This window comes from Cinclus cinclus, chromosome 3 (genome assembly GCF_963662255.1).
Source record: "Cinclus cinclus chromosome 3, bCinCin1.1, whole genome shotgun sequence".
Lineage (NCBI taxonomy): Eukaryota > Metazoa > Chordata > Aves > Passeriformes > Cinclidae > Cinclus > Cinclus cinclus.
This window is the reverse complement of record NC_085048.1, coordinates 2,456,194-2,477,408: the sequence shown is the minus strand read 5'-3', so window position 1 is coordinate 2,477,408 and position 21,215 is coordinate 2,456,194. Positions and strand designations below refer to the sequence as shown.

General features: G+C 42.7%; 1 protein-coding gene across 1 annotated transcript in view; it reads right to left on the bottom strand.

Moving 5' to 3' along the window:
• MSRA (methionine sulfoxide reductase A) overlaps nt 1-21,215 on the bottom strand; it is a 233,517-nt gene that overhangs the window by 123,602 nt on the left and 88,700 nt on the right. The window contains exon 3 of the mRNA XM_062488383.1: nt 4,360-4,479. Coding sequence (XP_062344367.1) covers nt 4,360-4,479 — 120 coding nt within the window. The remainder of the gene's footprint in view (nt 1-4,359; nt 4,480-21,215) is intronic.

Genomic DNA, 21,215 nt, shown 5'->3' with positions numbered 1-21,215 from the left:
AGTAGGAAAGCCCCCCACTGGCCATAACAACAGCACTGAGCTTTTTTTATAACACCTTTTTCACAAATACAACATGTTCTAATAGTTAAAAAGAAGCAGCTCTGTGCTGCATCTTCTGTTTCCAGGCCCAATGACACAGGGAACATCACAGCCCAATCCTGCATGGAGTCTCCTGTGAAAATGAAGCTCCTTTGGGAGCTTCCTGTAGGCTCCAGGTCAGAAGATTTTGTCTTTGACTTGCTCTGTAATGGCTCTTTCAACCTCTGGGGCTCCCACATTTTCATCTTATATATATCTTTAATAAAGCAGGAGATGAGAAAGATGGAAACAACACATCTCAGTGGAATACAATTCAAATAAAACTGTTAATAATAAATAATATACTTGGTATTTATATTGCTGCTGCAACCCAAGCCTGTGATTGTGGGCAATGTTGGGATAAATAGATGAAAGGGGCACAGGACAGCACTGAGGCTATTAGGATTTTAAATTTGCCACAAGGCACAATCAGGTATCTAAATAAGAAATATCACTTTGGTTTCTTCAAGCCTGAACCAGACAGGACATTAACCCTGAGAAGTCAAACTCTGAGATGGAAAAGTGAACTCAACCTTGATTACAGATGGAGCAGAGCTCCCTCAGCAGAGCTGTGGCCATCCCTTGTGGACAAGGAGCTTTGTGTTTCCCAGGCAATGGTAAATTTATTTACCATAAAAAATAAATATTTGCTCAGCCTTTCATTTTTAAATGGCAAATCTACAGACTCTGTTTCTGCATTCTGGATTTTAAGGTGCAATAAAGTTTTCTTGGTCAACTTCTCTGCTAAAAAAGCATGTCAGTAGTGTCAGCTTTGAAAATTTGGAGGTAGAGTTGCAGAGGAGCAGGTAAGTGAAATTCAGTGCATCTGTTGGGTTCTTGTTGCCAAGGTTTTATTGTTGCAGCAGCATCTGCCGTCACCTTTCCAAATGACTTGTGAAGTGAAATTGCTACATTCATTTTATTTCATGACTTAGCAATTGTATGGAGGACAAATTATAGTTTCTAGGGTCATACCAAGGTTTAGATGCACATCCAGGAGGATCCTAGGATGATAATCTCATGATTGCAGAGAAACAACTTTTTCCAACTGTTCTAGTTAACAAAAATTACAGATTTTCTACAAAATCCTGTTCTTCAATGGTTACAAAAAATACACAAAACAGTAATTCCCACCGTTCATGACATTAACTTTGATTGATACAGTATTTTGTACTTTGTCTGACCTTTCCATCCTTTCTCACAGGTGAACTTGGGGAGGGGGGGGGAAAGGGGAGAGGTGGAGCAATTGGCCAATGCTATCAAGGCACAGATCAAGGGCATGGTGAACAGGGAGATTCTTCACAGTCATTAAAATTCCTATATCCTGTTCTTATAAGGACAGAAAAAGGACCAGACAAAGGCACAACGGGAATCTATTCTCTTGACAGCAATTTAATAACAAAAGAAAATGTTCTGAGCCACTCTCATTACTGCTTGGAAACTTTAATCTTGTGGACTTAGTTCCTGTCCATGGAAACCTTTAGATCCCTTTTACAAGCTACAGAAAGGGAAGGGAATATTTGTAGTTTAATTATACATTTAAACACTTCGGAGAACCAGAGTCATTTTGGAAGGGTGTTGTGTCCAGCTGAAGGGTTCTCCAAGGAATACAAGGTCATGTTTGAACATCAGGAGAGACAAATTCATCATGGGGCTGGAGCCCCTCTGCTCTGGATCCAGGCTGGGAGAGCTGGGGGTGTTCACCTGGAGAAGAGAAGGATCCAGGGAGAGCTCAGAGCCCCTTCCAGAGCCTAAAGGGGCTCCAGGAGAGCTGGAGAGGGACTGGGGACAAGGGATGGAGGGACAGGACACAGGGAAAGGCTTCCCACTGCCAGTGGGTGGATTAAGATGGGATATTGGGAAGGAATTCTTCCCTGGGAGGTTGATGAGACCCTGGCATAGGTTTCCCAGAGAAGCTGTGGCTGCCCCTGGATCCCTGGAAGTGTCCAAGGCCAGGTTGGACAGGGCTTGGAGAAACCTGGGATAGTGGAAGGTGTCCCTGCCCATGGAAGGGGGTGAGAGTGGATGAGCTTTAAGGTCCTTTCCCACCCAAAATCATTCCAAGATTCCAGGATTCCATGAACATGCTGATGATTTGTCACAGGACATTCTGCATTTTTAGAGAAAGGCAAATCTGAGAAGCCAAGAACTTTCTAATACTGCATTTTTTTCTCTATTGCCATCAACGACTCCTGAAAAACTCCCACCAGATTTCCTACTTTTGCCTTTAATATCAACAGTTCATGCACAAAAATGTACAATTAAACCCACATTACCCACCAAACCCTCCGCACTCCCTTCCACCCTTAATAACAACGTCCCAACCACCACCCTGCTCTGGGTTCATGGAATTAACTTGGGAGATCACCAGCTGACCACAGGAACAGGAGGTAACAGAGCAAGAAATTAATTTTCCCTTTCTCCACTCTTTTCCATCAGCTATTTAGAAGCCTTCCAGGTGACCTTTGGAAGCCAAGACATTTTAAGGAGAACTGGAAATCCAATATGGAAGAATCAGTTCAAAAGACTCATTCTTAAGCAAGAGACACCAGTATTCCTCAGAAAAACATGAATTTGCTGCTGAAGAGATGTGAAACAACTTCACAGACAAATATTTTATGTAACTCAGAGCAGAAACAAAGTCTGTGTGGCACATTTTTATACTGAATTGCAATTATTAGAAACTGTGATTTGTGCATGAGAGAAAATGCCTCAGAAAGATGAGAACTGACAAGATTATAAATTGGTTTAATTCACTAAATCTCCGACTTGTAACTAATAACATGTAATAACCAGACATGTTTTATTTTTCCTTACATTCCAGTCACTGAAGATAAACAAAGAAAAACAACTGAAAGCAAACCCAAATGACCTGCTCACATGTGAACAGCCTGAACCACAAGCCTATAAACGACTCTGTTTTTAAGGAAATCATCGTTAGCTGCGTATTTTATATGGTAATTGTACATCCCCAGTTTATGAATAACAACAGCAGAGTTCTTCCCTTCTGATTTCAGTGCCACTTGAGCTATGCAGATTTCTAAAAGCTTATGAATATACAGAGGAACAGAATTGTTCTGAACATCTGTACACAAAATATGAAAAGATGTTTGGTGCTGAATGAACATCCTGGGTTGTCTAATGCTGGCCAAAAATGGTGTATTTATGTACTGGGGGAATGCACTGAAAATAGCTCCAAATCCTACACACCCTTCAGAAGGCTTTTTCAGATTGTCCTCTGTATGGTTGTCACCAGAAAATTGAAAAATAATTTTCCATTCCATTCCATTCCAATTTAATTTTCTTCCCCTTTCCTTTTGCCTTTTCCCTTCCCTTCCCTTCCCTTCCCTTCCCTTCCCTTCCCTTCCCTTCCCTTCCCTTCCCTTCCCTTCCCTTCCCTCATAAAATGGAAAAATAATTTTCCTTTCCATTCCATTCCATTCCATTCCATTCCATTCCATTCCATTCCATTCCATTCCATTCCATTCCAATTTAATTCTATTGCCCCTTCCTTTTCCTTTTCCCTTTCACTTTGCTTTTTCCTTTCCCTTCCCTTCTATTTCCATTTCCATTTCTATTTTTATCTGTATTTCCATTCCATTCCATTCCATTCCATTCCATTCCATTCCATTCCATTCCATTCCATTCCATTCCACCTTAAGTCATCCCTTTTCCCAGTTTTCACGACTTCCAGCAAGTTTCTGCCTTTTTGGCTGCCTTGCAGCACCTCTGCACAGGGCTTCAAGTGTCCATTATTTGTTTGTGTCAGTTTTCACACCCATTCCATGAAGCCCATGTAGAGTTTGTCACTAAGAACAAGCCCCAGTGTCAGCATTTGACATAAAAATGTCAACAAGAAAATAAACCAAAGGAAAACTTCCAAGTGAGTCCAGGAAAGCCAGGATTTTCTCCACCAGCAGCATTAGGTGGCTGCCAGGGATTCTGTGGTTCAGATTGCAAAAAGAAACTGTGTTGGGGTTTTGTAGTGTAGAGTGAAAAATAAATGCAAGGGTTTGGCCTGGAAATGACAGGATGCTGTGAGCTGAATTGTGTGAAAAAATAACAGGTTATTAATGAGAACAGAATATTTGTTCATACATTGACTCATCAATTATTAGGAGATAGCAACAGGATGGGCATCCATAGATTTCAGCACAGTGTAGGACCTAAAGCTAACCCCAAATCTCCTTAGTCAGTGAAGTCACTCATTTCACTCTCTGTTGTCATTCATAATTCAGGATTCCACTCCCAATCCTTAAAAAGCAAAGTGGAAAGACTCACCTGAGCACACCTCTTTGTAGGTAGGGTTTGGGGTATGTCCTCCTGCATAACCCACTTGAGTGGAGTAGACTCCTTTCTGCCTCCAGAACTTCCTCTCAGCTCCCCAGAAACAGCCCATACCTGAAGAGGGGACAAAATACACATTGCAAGGTCAAAATCTGCCAATACTCAATCACTCATTTGCATATTAATTGATACAGGCCATAGTGGAAGGAACATCCATAGGCAGCACCTGCTGGTCAAGTGTTTTCCAAGTTTATTTATAGGGTAACTATAAAGAGAAATCCATTCTGCATCAGAGCACGACTCAAACACAGCTTGATTTATGCTTCTGAATATCAATTTATCACAGAGGGCAAACCTTGGAAGGGTTTGAAGGCCCAAACAAGGAGAATTCTCATGCACACACCAAAAAAAAGTTCCTTACAATGTAATCGTGCTATCTGTGCAGCACCATTTTTACCTGAGCTGATTAGGAAGCTGTCAAAACACAATAATTTGTATTAATGGCAAACAGTTATTTAATTTTCTGCTTTCAGGCAGAGGTGGCAGCAATCATGGCTTATATTATATGTTATATAAAGGGAAAAATGCTTCAGTTTAACAATTCATGCACTGAAATATTTGATGTTCAGGCAAGATTTTTGTAGCCATTCACCCCCATGGCCAATTTTCAAAGGACATCAGACTGTTTAAGGGTGCAAATTAAAACCTCTTCTGGTTAAAGGAATTAAAGAACAAACACCACCACACACCGACAGTTGTCTGATGTCTTAGTTAAATAAATGTTTAAGGGACTATTTATTAAATTATTTATTTAGAATGTCATGGAGATTCCAGTATTGTCAAGCTGGAACAATGAATTTTCCTTTTCAATGATAACATCCTGTTAATATTTCCTTTCTAAAACAGTTTAAATAACAGCAGTAAAAATAAACTAAATATTAAATACACTATTTCTATATACACAGAAATAAGTGATCCATGAGAGTTTTCTCCTGGTAACACTGCAGATACGACAGGTTAAAAAAACACAGAAATGATCCTTCAAAGCAAAACCAGAAGAACGGAGCAGCCCTTCCTCCAACCTTGATGGCTCACGATGTTCTTTCTTTGAACCTTCAGAGATTACCCTCAAATTTAAGTTTTAATGCAACTTAAAGTACAGAACTGGGATTTCTAATTCAGATGCTTAAGCAAGCTGCAGGAATTAAGAGCCAAAGCTGCTCCTGGAGATCCTGGAAAGAGGCAGGAAGCTCCTGAGGACAGTTCCTGCAGGAGAGACAAACTGATGTTGAAATTGAAGTTATGGTCCCTTGATTACAGAGAAAACCAGAACTCTTAGACTTGGGTTCCTAACCTAAATCAGGCTGGTGGCTCCAAGCTCCACCCAGCCTGGCCTTGGACACTTCCAGGGATCCAGGGGCAGCCACAGCTTCTCTGAGCACCCTGTGCCAGGGACCACCCTCACAGCCAGGAATTCCTTCCCAAAATCCCATCTTAATCCACCCACTGGCAGTGGGAAGCCATTCCCTGTGTCCTGTCCCTCCATGCCTTGTCCCCAGTCCCTCTCCAGCTCTCCTGGAGCCCCTTTAGGCTCTGGCAGGGGCTCTGAGCTCTCCCTGGATCCTTCTCTTCTCTGGTGAACACCCCCAGCTCTCCCAGCCTGGCTCCAGAGCAGAGGGGCCATCGGAACTCCCATGGAATTGTGCTCATCAAGGCTGTATGAAGCTGATCCCAAGGATGATTTAACTTGGTTTTGCTCCTTAGATCCCAAGTCTGGATCTGCATGAGATACGTGGAAAATAAACTTCTGCCCAACTCTAATACTTCGGTGTTTTGCATCCTTAATCTTTCAAGGGAAGTCTGAGCTCCAGCTGCCTAAAATCCCAGCTGTGCCTGCAGCAGGTGAGGCTGAAGCTCTTGCAGGAATGACTCTGGAACCAATTTATCAATCTACCACTGGCTGGACAAACATGCTGAGGGGTGGCCAAGGAGCAACATCATCCATGCCAAGGAATAGTACAGACCCACGTTTTCTTCCACATCATATTCCTAGGCCAGCACCTGAGTGTGAATGAGCAACCCAAGATTAAGGAGACAACCCAAACTCAGGTCTGAGTTCAGATACAGCCCTAACTTCAAATACAAAGCAGAAATGCTCGTTCTTAGTGGTTTATTTAATATTTTAGTGCTCAATAAATCCCTAGTGTTGCTGTTGAAATCCCTGATCATCAGGGCTGTGGCCAATGACCTGATCAATAACTATTATTTTGGATTCTCTCATTGATAATTGTCTCTGACCCCTTTTTCCAGGAGAGTGGTGGAGTCTCATCCCTGGTGGGATTTCAAAGCCCTGTGGATGTGGCACTTGGGGACATGGGTCAGTGGTGGCCTTGGCAGTGCTGATGGATAGTTGGACTTGATCTTGGAGTGCTTTTCCAACCTAAACTATTCTGTGACTCTGCAGATTTGACCAGTGACCTGTGTCCCTATCAAGGGCTCCTCCCTTTTTTCCCTCTTCCAGCTGATGCCCGAGTTCATTGAGCCACCCTTTCCCAGAGAGAGAGAGGGATTTTATTCTCCTGAAGAACCACTCTCATCATTTTCTCAAGTGCGCTGCCACCTCACACGAACAATAAATCCTCCCATCCCTGAGAACAGATAAAATTGAAATCTTTGTCATAATAAAACAACCTGCTGGTAAAGAGACATCATTTACAACAATCCAGCACTAAATTGCTTTCCCCAGCATTAATCCATTCAGCTGATGTTTGTTATTCTGCTAAAGTGGTGCCACGTTCGACAGAGAAATTGTCATAAGGAGAGAAATATTAACAATAAAATCCCACATAATATTCCAGAATTAGACACGTGAGCTCATGGAGTGCCTGGTTTCCAGAGCATTGGCTGCCTCTAGCCATGGTTAATATGGACAATTATTACCAAAACAGGGAAATAATTTCAGTTCAAGGTTTCACATGGTTATGTAGTACCAAAAAAAACAGTTTACTTCCTTTAATTATTACTGCTTTGTAAGGAAATGGAATAAATAAATAATTTAAATAATAAATTTAAATTATCAAATAAAAACACAGAGGGGAAAAAAATAGTACAAAAAAAAAGGAGGAAAAGAACCATAAAAACAAAATAAGCCACCCATATTATAATTTAAAACTTAAAAACATTAATGTGATTTTAAACTATTCATGAAGTGATTTGCATAATCCCCAGTACTGGGGAAGTGAGTCCAACTTTGGAGTTACAGAGGGAGCTTCCAGAGGCATTCCTAAGAGGAAGAAAAAAAAGAAAATACAGGGAAACACACTCAAATTCCCAGAAAAAAAAAAAAATCTTATTTGAACATAATGGGTATTGCAGAAAAGTGTTTAAGCACTGAAGACATTTGTCACTTTTTAATTGCTAATTTGCAAAACAAAAACAGGAATAGTGATGGGTTTTGACTGACTCTTAATTGGGGATTCAAAAGGTATTTTAATATCTTTTTTTTCTGGTTTTGAACTTCACACCCAAACAGATTCAGACAGGAATCTTAAACATTCAAGCATCTCTATGAAAAATATTAATCGAACAATTGGGGATTAAATTATGGAATCTATATTCTTTTCCAGCATGCACATCTATTTTCTCCAGCTATTCTCTTTATGGATCCATACTCCTATAGATCCTCTGAACAAGGTTTTTTGTCACCAAGGACCCTGTGTTTCCATAGGCAACCCTGTAATTTGCATATTCCTTATAAATAGTCAGCATAGGCTGAAATATTCTTATAAAATAATGAAAGCAAAGTGCTACTCTGATAAGAGAGATAAGCACCCCATTCTTAGAGACAAAAAAAAAATGAAATATTCCAAGAAAAACAGAGCAGAATGGAACCCCAGGTGTTCGCAGGGATGAGCAGCTTTATGGATTAACCACATTGACCAGGTCTCCATTGGCTGCACAGGAGCTTCAACTTCCAGGGATTCATTTATTTGCCTAAATGGAGACATGTGGGAGACTTTGAGATGCCTGAGGATATCCAGGACATCTGTGTGCACATGGCTGACATAAATGACACAGAATTTGGGAGAGACACATGAAAGGGCAGGGAAAACGCTCCTGGACATGGAAAATGGAACTCATGGAATGGTTTGGGTTGGAAGGGACATTAGATCCAATCCCACCCTCTGCCATGGGCAGGGACACGTTCCCACTATCCCAGGTTGCTCCAAGCCCTGTCCAACCTGGCCTTGGACACTTCCAGGGAGCCAGGGGCAGCCACAGCTTCTCTGGGAAACCTGTGCCAGGACCTCCCCACCTTCACAGCCAAGAATTCCTTCCCAATATCCCATCCAGCCCTGCCCTCTGGCAGTGGGAAGCCATCCCCTGTGTCCTGTCCCTCCATTCCTTGTCCCCAGTCCCTCTCCAGCTCTCCTGGAGCCCCTTTAGGCTCTGGAAGGGGCTCTGAGCTCTCCCTGGATCCTTCTGTTCTCCAGGTGAACACCCCCAGCTCTCCCAGCCTGGCTCCAGAGCAGAGGGGCTCCAGCCCTTGGAGCAGCTCCATTGGAGCTGCTGGAGCTGCTGGACTGCCTCCAGCAGCTCCATGTCCACCTGATACTGGGGATCCCATAGCTCCCAATGGGTCTCACCAGAGCATCCCATTTGCATATTTTAAGGCAGGAGAAACCAGTCCCTATGCCAGACACAGACATTACAAAGCCCCGAGAGTCTCTGAATCTGAAGTTGAATCAAATCTCCCAAAATGCAGTGATTTGTGTCTGATAGTTGCCTATTTCTCTTCCACGTCCATAGAAAATTACCACCCTGACAAGCTCAGTAGGACTCTGTGCTGCAGAGATGAATCCCAGACAAAATTACTAATTCCAAAGTTATCTATCCTCATAACAATGTGCACAGCTTGTAATATTGTTAATTCCTTTTTTTTTGTGTGTGTGTGTGTGTGTACTGTGTACAGAAGCCATCAAAGAGCACCAAAAAAGCTACTGGAAAACTTACTTGAAAATTATTCAACATTCCAGACATTTTCCCCCAGTCCCACAAGGAACTCCATCATCTCCAAAGGAAACCTTTCCTCACCTTTGCTCTGATCTCTTTTCCAATGCCTGTTCCTATCATATCTGAATGATCCTTGGTCTCCACAAAGATTACCTGATGTAAATTCCTATTTATGATTCCATTATGCAAATGAGCACAGGCAGCAAATTTGCATCAGAAGGGTATTCCTGATCCAAACTCCAGTCTCACAAGCTGCACCTATTCTGTGCTAATTAACATCCATTAACTCCAGAGCTGGGTGGAAGCTTTGGGACTCCCAGCCTCCCATTTATTCAATTTATTTAAAGAAACTACAGTGGGTCCATTGTGTTGTATACTGGCCAATTTTCATTTTTCATAATGTACACATGCACAATTCTTTCATTTGTGGAATATTTTTTTAACGCCTTTTGTCCTTTATCTTTGTGGAATATCCTTCTCTGATGGCATCAGGTGCAGACACACCTGACTCCCCACTGACCTTTCCCTCCTGCCAGCTTTATTTCCCAGCTTTCCCTCTCCCTTGCCTTCCCAGCAGTCCAACAGGACATCCAGAAGCCTCCTTTTTTTTTTGTCATATTTTGAAGAATGAATGCTTTATTTCCTTGGCATGCCAAGCCTCTCCTGGCCCACTGCCTGCCATCCCTACACCCACACTCCAAGGCACTTTTCCATGCAGCAGATTAAGGAGCTGTTCCCATGCCAGCAATGCTTCGCTGAGGAAGATGAACTGCAAAGGACATGGATTCTGCTCCTCCTTCTGTTAGCAGGATTTCGGGATATATTCCACCAGCTGGGAGGGGTGTGTGGGGTGGGGAGGGGGGGGAAATGTCAGCTTTAAATATAAGAAAACGTGCTGAGAGAACAAAGAGCAGAGTCCTGGAAACCTCTTCCCAATAACGAAAGGAGAGGAAAGGAGCAGGACAGGATCTTTCCAGACAGAGGAAAGCCTCTCGTGCCAGGCTCTGCTCTGAGTCCCTGGGAGCAGTGGCTGTGCCAGCTGCTCCAATGCCACAGGATCCAGCCACAGGCTGCTCCTATACACTGAGGCAGCAAAGGACAGCCAAGAGCACATCCCACCGGCCACCTCAGAGCTTCCTGCCCGAGCCAGCATCTCCGGGAGCTGGAGGTACAGCTGCCAGGATCCTGCTTCCCTTGGCCAGCACAGGACTTGGCCCAGATTTTGAATACGATTGATTTTGTTCGCTCTATAAAATCTGGAGAAGGAAATGCTCAGCTGCTTTGAACTGAATTTTTTTGCTTCTCCACCACCCCATCCCTCCCCAGTTGGAAGGAATAAATTGTGCCTCGGCAAGTTCTATCCCTATAGAATAATGCTCATTCCATACATTTCAGCCAAATGCCGAGTGTGATTGGCATTTTCCTCCCTAAAAAACTGTGGAGAGCAGTTGGTACAGCTGATTGATTGAAGACAGTCCAAGTACTGATACTTCTGAGCACAGAGCCAAAGGCATATTGATGCTCTGTGCTCTGAAATCGTGGAGATCATTAATTCTTAGAACTTGTCAGGCTGAAGAGAGGACCTTGGCTTCACTGTGGAAGGTCAGGATGAGACCTTGGTGAGCACCATTGTGTTTCCTCCCCAAAAAACATGGGCAAGTAGGTGGCAAGGAAGCTGTGATGGGAACCTGCAGATCTCTGGAGAATCTGTGGGGGAGAGCCCAGAGGGATCCACAGAGATGCTCCAAGGGCTGGAGCCCCTCTGCTCTGGAGCCAGGCTGGGAGAGCTGGGGGTGTTCACCTGGAGAACAGAAGGATCCAGGGAGAGCTCAGAGCCCCTTCCAGAGCCTAAAGGGGCTCCAGGACAGCTGGAGAGGGACTGGGGACAAGGCATGGAGGGTACAGAACACGGGGAATGGCTTCCCACTGCCAGAGGGCAGGGCTGGATGGGATATTGGGAAGGAATTCTTGGCTGTGAGTGTGCACAGGGTGCCCAGAGAAGCTGTGGCTGCCCCTGGATCCCTGGAAGTGTCTTAGGCCAGGCTGGATGGGACTTAGAGTAACCTGGGATAGTGGGAGGTGTCCCTGCCCATGGCAGGGGTTGGGACTGGATGATTTTTAAGGTCCCTTCCCACCCAAACCATTCTGTGAGTCCATGATCTCCCTGTTTGGCTAATCAGACAAAAATGTCTTAGAAACCCAGGAGAATACCCAGCATATCCAGTTTACACACAGTGGATGTTCACCTGGCTACCATAATTGTTGTTGACTTTATGTAACTCCACAGCACCAGTAACTCCATAGCACCAGATTCCCAAAAGATTAATTTTTGTTCTCTAGAGGGAAATAATCCCGTCAGTCCTTTTGGCTCCACTCTGATTGTGGACATAAATCCAGGAGCAAACTGGATCTCCAATCCCTTGGGAAGTGAGCAGATACAGCTTTGTTGAGCACTTTGATATTGTCTGTGCACTTGCACAACTCTTATTAAGGGCTTGAAAATCTGAAATTATCAAAGCCATGTTTTGAAGACAAAAATACAGCATGAAACTACCCCAGAGCCTTTGTTCTGAATTTTTTCAAGTTCTTGTCGAGGATCTGGAAAGAATTCCAGAGTCAGATTGAAATGCACTCTCATCTTTTGCACAGCACTGAGACACATAGGGTGCTCTGGCAGCCATCTGGATCCATATAGGATTAATGTTATCAATCAGGATTTAAAACAAAATTGTACTATTGATACCCTCAGGGGTTTCAGATCCAGCAGCCCCTGAATATCTGAGCAATCACAGAATATTTGAGATCACTGGGAAATAATCAGCTAAGAAATGGTTGGGAGGAATGGGGGGGGGAACGGGGAAATAGAGAACAAGTTGAGCTGAAAGAAATAAAACTGCTGATGACAGATGGCATTAAGAGGATGATCTTCCTCAATGAGCGTTGGCTCTAATGCTCCAACAGGGTTGATAAATATGTTGAACAGCTTGCCTGGGGCAAGTCAAACAAAGCCCTGGGCAAGAAATTTAAAATGCAGTTTGCCTAACAGAGCAACTAAAGAGGAATTTCTTGGCTCACCATTTTGCCAAGATGTGTTCTGTTCACACTGCATGAATTCCCAGGGAAACTGTTGGGTTTGCTTCTTTTTTATTTTTTCCATAGGAGAAGCAGAAGCCTCATGTTCATTCAAATTAACAAATGCCCAGGAAATTGGTTCCTGCCTGTGGCTGCTGACGTTGGACGCGGGCGTGGGCACGTGTTTGTGTACGAATGGATGTTTGGATAAAAGCTGCACAACAGATTATTGCAAAAGGAAAAGCAGATTATCATCAGAGGGAAGGAATATTTTACTGTCAAGAGAAAAACTGCCATGTTTTCAGCATGGGAAATGTGTCAGAAGGATGACTTTGGGAAAAAAAACCCCTTGAAGACAACGGCACTCAAACTGGGAAAAGCAATGGGGAGATACAGAAAACTACTGCAAAATGTGTTTATCAAACCCATCCTTAAGCATGTTACAAGCTATAAATAATACAAACTCAACAGGATTCAAACAAAGCTGAAGCCAATATCCAGAATGTTAATAAGGCACAAAGCACAGTCGCTCTCAACTTCCCAGGCAGAACACAAGAGGTTTCACATATTCCTATTTCAATGTAATTTTGAGCTTAACCAGCAGAGAGCAGGGACAGACTCAAGTCAGTGAATCCCAACACTTCCCAAGGTGCCCTTATTCACTGCCTCCATATCCTTTCCCACCCAAAAAGCAGGAATATTTAAACCATTTTTGTCCTGAAAATCACAAAGCTCCTTTCTGGCGACTCCACATAATAAAATGCCATCGTCAAAATTCTCTGTTGAAAAACTTGCCTCTAATTCCCAGAGACTGGAAGACACAGCCCAGCCAAAAAATCATTTCTGGTGACCTGAAAGGTTCTCATCACACACTGGAAGGAGAATATGGAAAAGCAGCAGAGGCCAAACTTTGTCACCTTTGAGAGCTGGCCCAGAATGTCCCTGTGCCCATGACACTTCCCCAAGCTTGGCAGAGCCAAGAGAACAATGGTGCACCTCAATTTCCACCCATGAGCAGCACCTGGACCCTCCAGCACTTCACTATGGATCTGCATGCTCAGAATCTCAATAATCCATTTTCCAGGAAGAGAAGCAGAACTTGTGAGAGTAAAGAAAGCCAAGAGCCTTGTCAGTTCTTCCCTCTCTTTTTCCTTAATCTTGGGATACAGACTTTTTTTGAAATCACTGCAAACAATCAAGCCTCATATAAATTATAATATATTAAATATTATTTAAATACTCCACAATTGAGGTATGAGTGGTGCCAAAGCAAAACAATCATTTTTGGAAAAATACCAAAGGATCCCAATTACAGGTCTTTGTTAAAAATCTCTTTTTCATGCCTTGCATGTGACTGAAAGGTTGGACTCATGATCTGAGAGGTGTTTTCCAACCTGAATGATTCTCTGGTTCTGTGTCTATTGAGTAAGATAAACACCACTTGATAAAACTTTATTTTCAAACTTCTTCCTTCCCATATTTTGTTTGGTTTGTATTCTTTGTTAAAACTTGGGATAAGTCAAGGGAATGGTCATGGCCTCGAGGTTGCCAGAGCTCCAGGAGTGTTTGGACAATGCTCTCAAGGATGCACAGGGTGGGATTGCTGGGGTGTCCTGTGCCAGGCCATGAGTTCAATCAATGATCCTGGTGGGTCTCTTCCAACTCAAGATACTTCATGATTCTCTGATGATCAGGCATTAGAGAACAGGAATCAGAAATGTCTAACAATAAACAGAGAATTGATCCAAAAACACTTCAATGTCTTACTCCTGAAGGTTGCAATCTTAAAAAGTGCATTTTGGTCTTTGATCATGGAAACATCACAGATCCCAGAATGGTTTGGGTCGGAAGGGACCTTAAAGCCAATCTCATTCCACACCTCTTTCTCTAGACTAGGTCAAGGTCCAGTCTACTCTGTACATTAGATCAAGTTTCATTCATGAAAGTGAGCTAAAATCTGTCTGCTTGGCTTTGTATAAATCATCAATCCCATTATGTTTGGACAGTACTGGGAAAAACAAGATGAGGGGGAGGCTTTGGGAATTCAAGGCTGAACTCAAACTCCAAAAGATTTTCTCTCTGAAGCTGATTTCCATCATTAGTGGTATTGCTATTTTCACACCCTCAACACATAAAGCCTTTGCCACAGATTTGAATTCCACTGTTCTGGATTCTGGATTCAAATGCAGAACAAAACAGCAACATCCCCAAAAGATGACTCTTTCTATTTACAGGGTCATTCATATTTCTACATTCCATAAACATCAAAGCAAACTGACACAAACTGTAAAATTCAGGAAGGGAAAACCAATAAACGCTTGTTCCCTTTCATGTTTGGGGATTTGGGAATGCAGCTGATTGAATGTTTGTGGCTGGGATCAATAGGCAGCATTTTCCATGAAAAACTGACTGACATCCAAAGCAATATTGCACCACAAATGGATCTGACCTGCAGGAAAGAAGAGCTATTCACAAAGCAGGAACAATCAGTCCAAAGTGCAAAGTGCTGGGATTAAAATTGCTTCAGTTTCATGTCTAATCCATTAAAGAGTCCTCTCGAGGAGTCCTGTAGGCACCTGATATTTCTTGGCCACAAATATGCTGCCTGAAGTGTCTCAAGGACACAGAAAAAAAGTCAAAGTTTATGGTCAAAAATCTGATTCCTTGAACTATTTGTTTACTCCTTCTAATTTCTCTTACCAAATAAACCATTTGAGCAATGAAAATGTTATGAATAAAAGCATCAGAAGTTCTTAGCACAACCCTGAATTGTTCCAAAAATGGAATCAAAACTTATTATAGAATGGTTTGTGTTGGAAGGGACCTTAAAACTCATCCAGTTCCACCCCCTGCCATTGTCAGAGACACCTTCCACTATCCCAGATGGCTCCAAACCCATCCAACCTGGCCTTGGACACTTCCAGGGATCCAAAGGCAGCCACAGCTTCTCTGGGAAACCTGTGCCAGGATCTTACTACCCTCACAGGGAAGGGTTCTTTTCAAATATCCAATTTAAATCTGTTCTCAGTTTGGAACCATTCCGTCCTGTCCTGCTGCTCCAGGTCTTATTCCAAAGTCCCTCTCCAGCTTTCTTGCAGGCTTCCTTCAGGTACTGGCAGGTCACAATTAGGTCACCCTAAACCATTTCTTCTCCTGGCTGAACAATCCCAATTCCCTCAGCCTTTCCCACAGCAGAGCTGCTCCATCCCTCTGCTCATCCTGGTGCCTCCTCTGGACTCTCTCCAGCAGCTCCAGGTCCCTCTGCTGTTGGACCCCAGGGCTGGAGGCAGCTCTGCAGGTGGGGTCTCACCTGAGCTGGACAGAAGGGTAGAATCCCTTCCTCCCCTGCTGCCCACTGAGGTTTCTGGGCTGAGTCACATTCAGCTCTCACCCCCCAGCACCCCCAAGTCCTTCTCCCAGGGCTGCCCCATGCCTTCATCCCCAGCCTGGGTTGATCCCTGGGGCTGCCCCAACCCAGGTGCAGCACCTTAATCTGAATGAGCACAGCAGAAACCCAGGGATTCAGTCACTAAAGAACAAATCATGCCTCAATCTGGCCACTCTCCTCTGTTCTTTAAAGAAGAGAGCAGTTTCATAATATATTATGTTTCCAAAGTCTGTTAGGGATAAAAAGAACCGCTGCTACAATAATATGGTGAAGAGATTGAGATAGAGCTACACAGTCCTATCATCAAGCTGATTATTTGCTTCATTGCAAAGCATCACATCTTTAGTTCAGCCATTGATTTGAGGCTTTCAAATCATTTTGTGATCTTCCTTCGCTCTGAGCATTCCAGCGCTTGGCAGAGATTCATTTCAGATCATCCCCGGTCATTTGCCACACTTTAGTGCTCCAGTACTCAAGTAGAACTTGATATACACAGAAAATAAGAGATGTCATCAGGGCTGTGTAATCCATTTCATATAAATCCATCTCTGCAATAACAACCAAGCCTTACCCTTGTCTTGTGAAAATCTCTCTAATCTCCCAAGCCACCTTGGGGAGCTTGAGATAGAGAGAAGCAAAACAAAATATATTCTACTCTTATAAAAGCAAAGAGCCATGTTTTGTTACCAGCAAAATAGGAATCACTTCTAGGGCCTTGCTGCAGAAAATAATAACTTGTTTACAAGGTTTGTTTACTGCAAGGAATAGAAAAATTGCCTTTTCTTTCCTTTTTTTCTGATGACTATTGCTGAGTTAAATGAACTACCATAGCCACATTCAGCAAAAGTAATCTCATATTCCTTATTATATTCGTAGCCTTAGATTTCAACAACAATAGAAAGCTGTAGGCACCCTGACAATTATTTAAACCTACAATCTATAATTGCTCAGGAGCAAAAAAATAATTACATTCAAATAACAAGCAATTCAACAAGCAGCCCTTTCGTCCTTCTTTCCCCTTAAGCCTTTTCCAAACCAATAAATGCCTTCCAAGTGCAACTAGATCATTCAAATGGATCTATTTTGAACCATAGCTGTCCTTAATGGAAATATGGGAGTTCCAAGAGTTATCTTCTCATCTGTTGCAAGCCAATGAAATGACGGTGAGTTCTCACTTGCAAAAGAGAATAACTCATCCTACCCATCTCCCAAAAAAAAAAAAAAAAAACAAAAGATAATTACTCAAGAAAATACCAGAGGAGATTGTTAGAGAAAAACTAATTTATATCCAGAGGGGCAGACAGAGGCCAAATATTAATGTGGTTAGTCATTTACCCGTCATGCAGCACAATCATTCCCAAAAAACCTGGACTGTCAGCACTGGAAATAAAGGAACTATAAAAAAACCCTTAGGCAGAGTGGCACCAATGGCTCAGCAAAGGAATTGCCATCACTCACCGCAAAGTCCATGACCTGCAGCTCTCCAGATCCATGGTTTCCTTAGATGTCCCCCAAAAAAAAACCCTCTAGCTGTGGTTGGCAGGAGAATGAGCTGAAGGGCTGTGGTAGCACAGTCCTGCTGCAATAAACAGCCCCTCTAACCCTGAGCTGGATTTTGGGGAGCCTCTGCCACAGATCCTTGTGGGAACGTGTTTGGATAACCGCAGCTGTCCAGCCAGGCTGGGATAACTCCACAGGCATGGGGACAGAGCTGTGGTGCCCCAGGGTGGCAGCAGTGAGAGGTCATTCCATGCTCTGCATCCAGCACACCTGAGCCCAAGCACATCTCCCATATCCACAGGCACATCCAGAATGAGTTGTTGTCTTGTTCACAGCATCACTGATTGTCTCCTTTGGAATTTTGGGGGGTTTTATGGACATACGACTTCAAGGCAGGTCAGGGGTGATTATTGGAATGTTTATAGAGTTTCCAAAATTTGTACAGCAGAAGAAGATTTGCAGGTATCTTTAAATTGTTATTTCCCATTATTAATCATGGAGTGAAAGGATGGGTTTGGGTGGGAAGGGACCTTAAAGATGATCCTGTCCCACCCCTGCCATGGGCAGGGACAACTTCCACTACCCCAGGTTGCTCCAAGCCCTGTCCAGCCTGGCCTTGGACACTTCCAGGGATCCAGGGGCAGCCACAGCTTCTCTGGGCAACCTGTGCCAGGGACTCACCACCCTCACAGTGAGCAATTCCTTCCCAGTATCCATCCCTGCCCTCTGGCAGTGGGAAGCCATTCCCTGTGTCCTGTCCCTCCACCCCTTGTCCCCAGACCCTCTCCAGCTCTCCTTGAGCCCCTTTAGGCTCTGGAAGGGGCACAGATTTCTCCCTGGAGCCTTCTCTTCTCCAGGCTGTCCAAGTTATCCAGGATGAATTGCTCCCAGATTCACACAGAGCTCTCCAGCAAACTACACAATGGTGTGAAGAGAGACCACATGAATGACCAAAAATCCTTCTGTATCTCAAAAACATGCCCAGATCTTTAACGCAGTAAAATGATCTTGGCTTTATTGGTCTCCAGAAAAGAAAGCAAATTAAAACCTCTTTATCTACCCCAGGGATAAACTCCATCCCAGTGGGTGAGTCTGAGTGTCACCATTCTAACATTTAAACTGCTTTATTTGTCCTCTCTGGTCTTGTAAGGAGAATTGCACAGAAACACCTGGGTGAATCCCATCCTGCTGTGCAGCTGAATATTGGAGACAGGGATTGTCTGGAGCCTTGGGATGTCCTGAGCTGGTGTAAATTCATTGACTGACGGTGCATGAGGCACAGACACAGTGACAACAACATTCCTTATCCCATTTTCCATCCCAAAAAGAGTAAAAAAAAGCTGGATGACCATTAGACAAACGAGTCTCCGTGTCACCCCCTTGGAGACCAGGACACCCTGCCCTCTCTCCATCCCTAATTCCCAACACATTCCAGCATTTCACTCCAGCTCCATCCCCTCAACTCGAGCACGTGTCTGCTTCTGCATAATTCAGTACGTGACTCTCAGTAATTTTCAGTCAAGGTTCAAGCAGGAATATGTCACACCAGGATTAGATTATTTATGAGCATAATGTTGGATTTAAGCCAATGACACACCAATAAATTTTATCTCCAAGCCTGACATATCTCATGCTGTTTTCCCTGGCTCACAAACAAATAATTATGGCTGTCTCAGAATTGCTGGCATTCAACTTAAATCAGGAAATTTTGTTGTGGTTAGTTCTTATCTTGCTTGAAAAACCGATCATGTTGCTTCCTTCTTCCAGTGGCTGAAGTGTGGTTTTGCCTTCATTTCCCAAGTGTGCCCTGCAGAGAACAAAGTCAGGTATTCCAAAATAAAAATCTGGAATAAGGTGCTCTTAAATGACGGAATTTTTACTCTTTTCTAAAGACAGAAGACTTGTGTCACCCAGGAAAAGCAGAGCCTGTTCCAGCCAGCATTATTTGCCATTGAAAATAATCTGAGCATTACCCAAAATAAAAGAATAAAAAATCTACCATTAATACATAAATACACGTTATATAAAAATGTTCATTAATATAAATATCGTTATATAAATACATACTGGGACATAAAGGATTCTCTGAGCAATTCTAGGAGCAATTCTTCCCATCCAGCCTCATGCAAACTTGGAACAACTGCACTTAAATCCCCACTATTTGTGTTCACATGTGACAAAAGGTGCCTGAGCTCCCATGACAGTCACTGGAGGTCCAGTTCCAATGGAATGAGATGGACCCTTCAAGGACCCTTCCAACCCAAACTGTTCTGGAATTCTGGAATTCTACTCCAGTTTAGCCCTCCATGTTTTCAGGAATATTTCTGAGTCAGTATTTTTAAAGTTAGTTAAGATTTTTGTATCTTTGATCTGGAACAGTTATCTAATGATCTATTTTTTCAATAACTTCATCAGGTGAGAAAAACTCCTGAAAATCAGGAAAATAACTCTAAATTCTCTTAAAACCCAATAGTATGTAATCCATATTTTTAACTGAGTCACACATGCCCAGATCTAAAATTTCCAGGCTTTGCCAGCAGCCTTGGGAAGATAAATCCATTAGGATCTGCTGACAACACTTGTGGATGTCACAGTATATCTAAAATGATCAAAACAGCACCGTTTTCCCCCTCCAAAAACCCTCTTACATATTTTTTTCGTGGCTGAACAGAATAAATCATCAGCACTCCGTGTGTTTTATTCCATGTCAACACTCTCTGTGCTTTATTAGCAGGAATCCAAGGATAAATCCCATAGTAAACGTGCCCATCCCAGCACATAAACAAACACACACATAAATATATCTCCTGCAATGCAGCATCAGTCTGATCAGTCATTAACAGGATAATTTACTTCTATTTTCAACTTAAACCAACTCAGAATGATGCCAAGCATATGTTCCTCCTGCTCATTGATATACTGCTTTTTATCACAGGCAAGGAATTACTTCTCTGCAAGGCTTTTGCAATTGCTCGAGGTGCTCATGCTGCCTTTTTTGCATGGAAAATAAAATAATAAATTTATTAAATAAAATAAGTAAAACCCACAAATAAATAAAATATTACTAAATCTTGAAAATTAATATATAGATTAAGAGAAAAGTAATTATCTTCTTCAAGACAATCCCTGCTGTTGATCACCAAGCCCTACCCAGAAGTCACAGAATAACTGCGTCTTTTCTACTCCTTTCTGTGGCAATACCCGAAAAAATGTAATTAAAAGGTTGTTTTAAGGTGAATGACGCTGATTAAAAAGCTGCAGTCTGACTTTTAAAAACCCCCAGATCTTCCTTAATGTGCAATAGCCACTCTAAGCAGAAATCCACACAAAGCTGAATTCTCCATTACCTCAAGAAACCTAAATTAACATAAAAAACTCCCTGATGGAGAAGCACAGACATTGTGTTTGAAGGCCACATTACTTTTGTTTTCCAAAGGAAAAAGAGATGTGGACCCTTTGAAAGAAAAGGATGTTCTGAAGGGTTGTGCTCATCAAGGACAGCTTTCACTTTGTGTTAGGGATATTTTATTGTCCCTTATTAGTGTTTATAAATGTCAGGAAATGTCCTTGGTGAGGACCAAACAGAACTGCAGTATTTTGTTTATATCAGGGTCTCCTTGCCCAGTGCTTTGCCCATTTACATTCCCACAAAGCTGATGCACAATTCCATCAAATCAGAGCAGCAGCATTTAAAGCACAATGCCCAGGATATTCCACAGGACAAGAGAAACTGAGTATTGAGATTTTCATTTCAAAAGGTCCCAGAGTTAGGATGTTTTCAGAGTTAAGCTTGATCACCTTATTTTACAAAAGGTTTATGGGTAAATTTTCAGTTCAGGGCTTTTCTGCTTAGGCTTTAAAATCTAAACAGAGAACA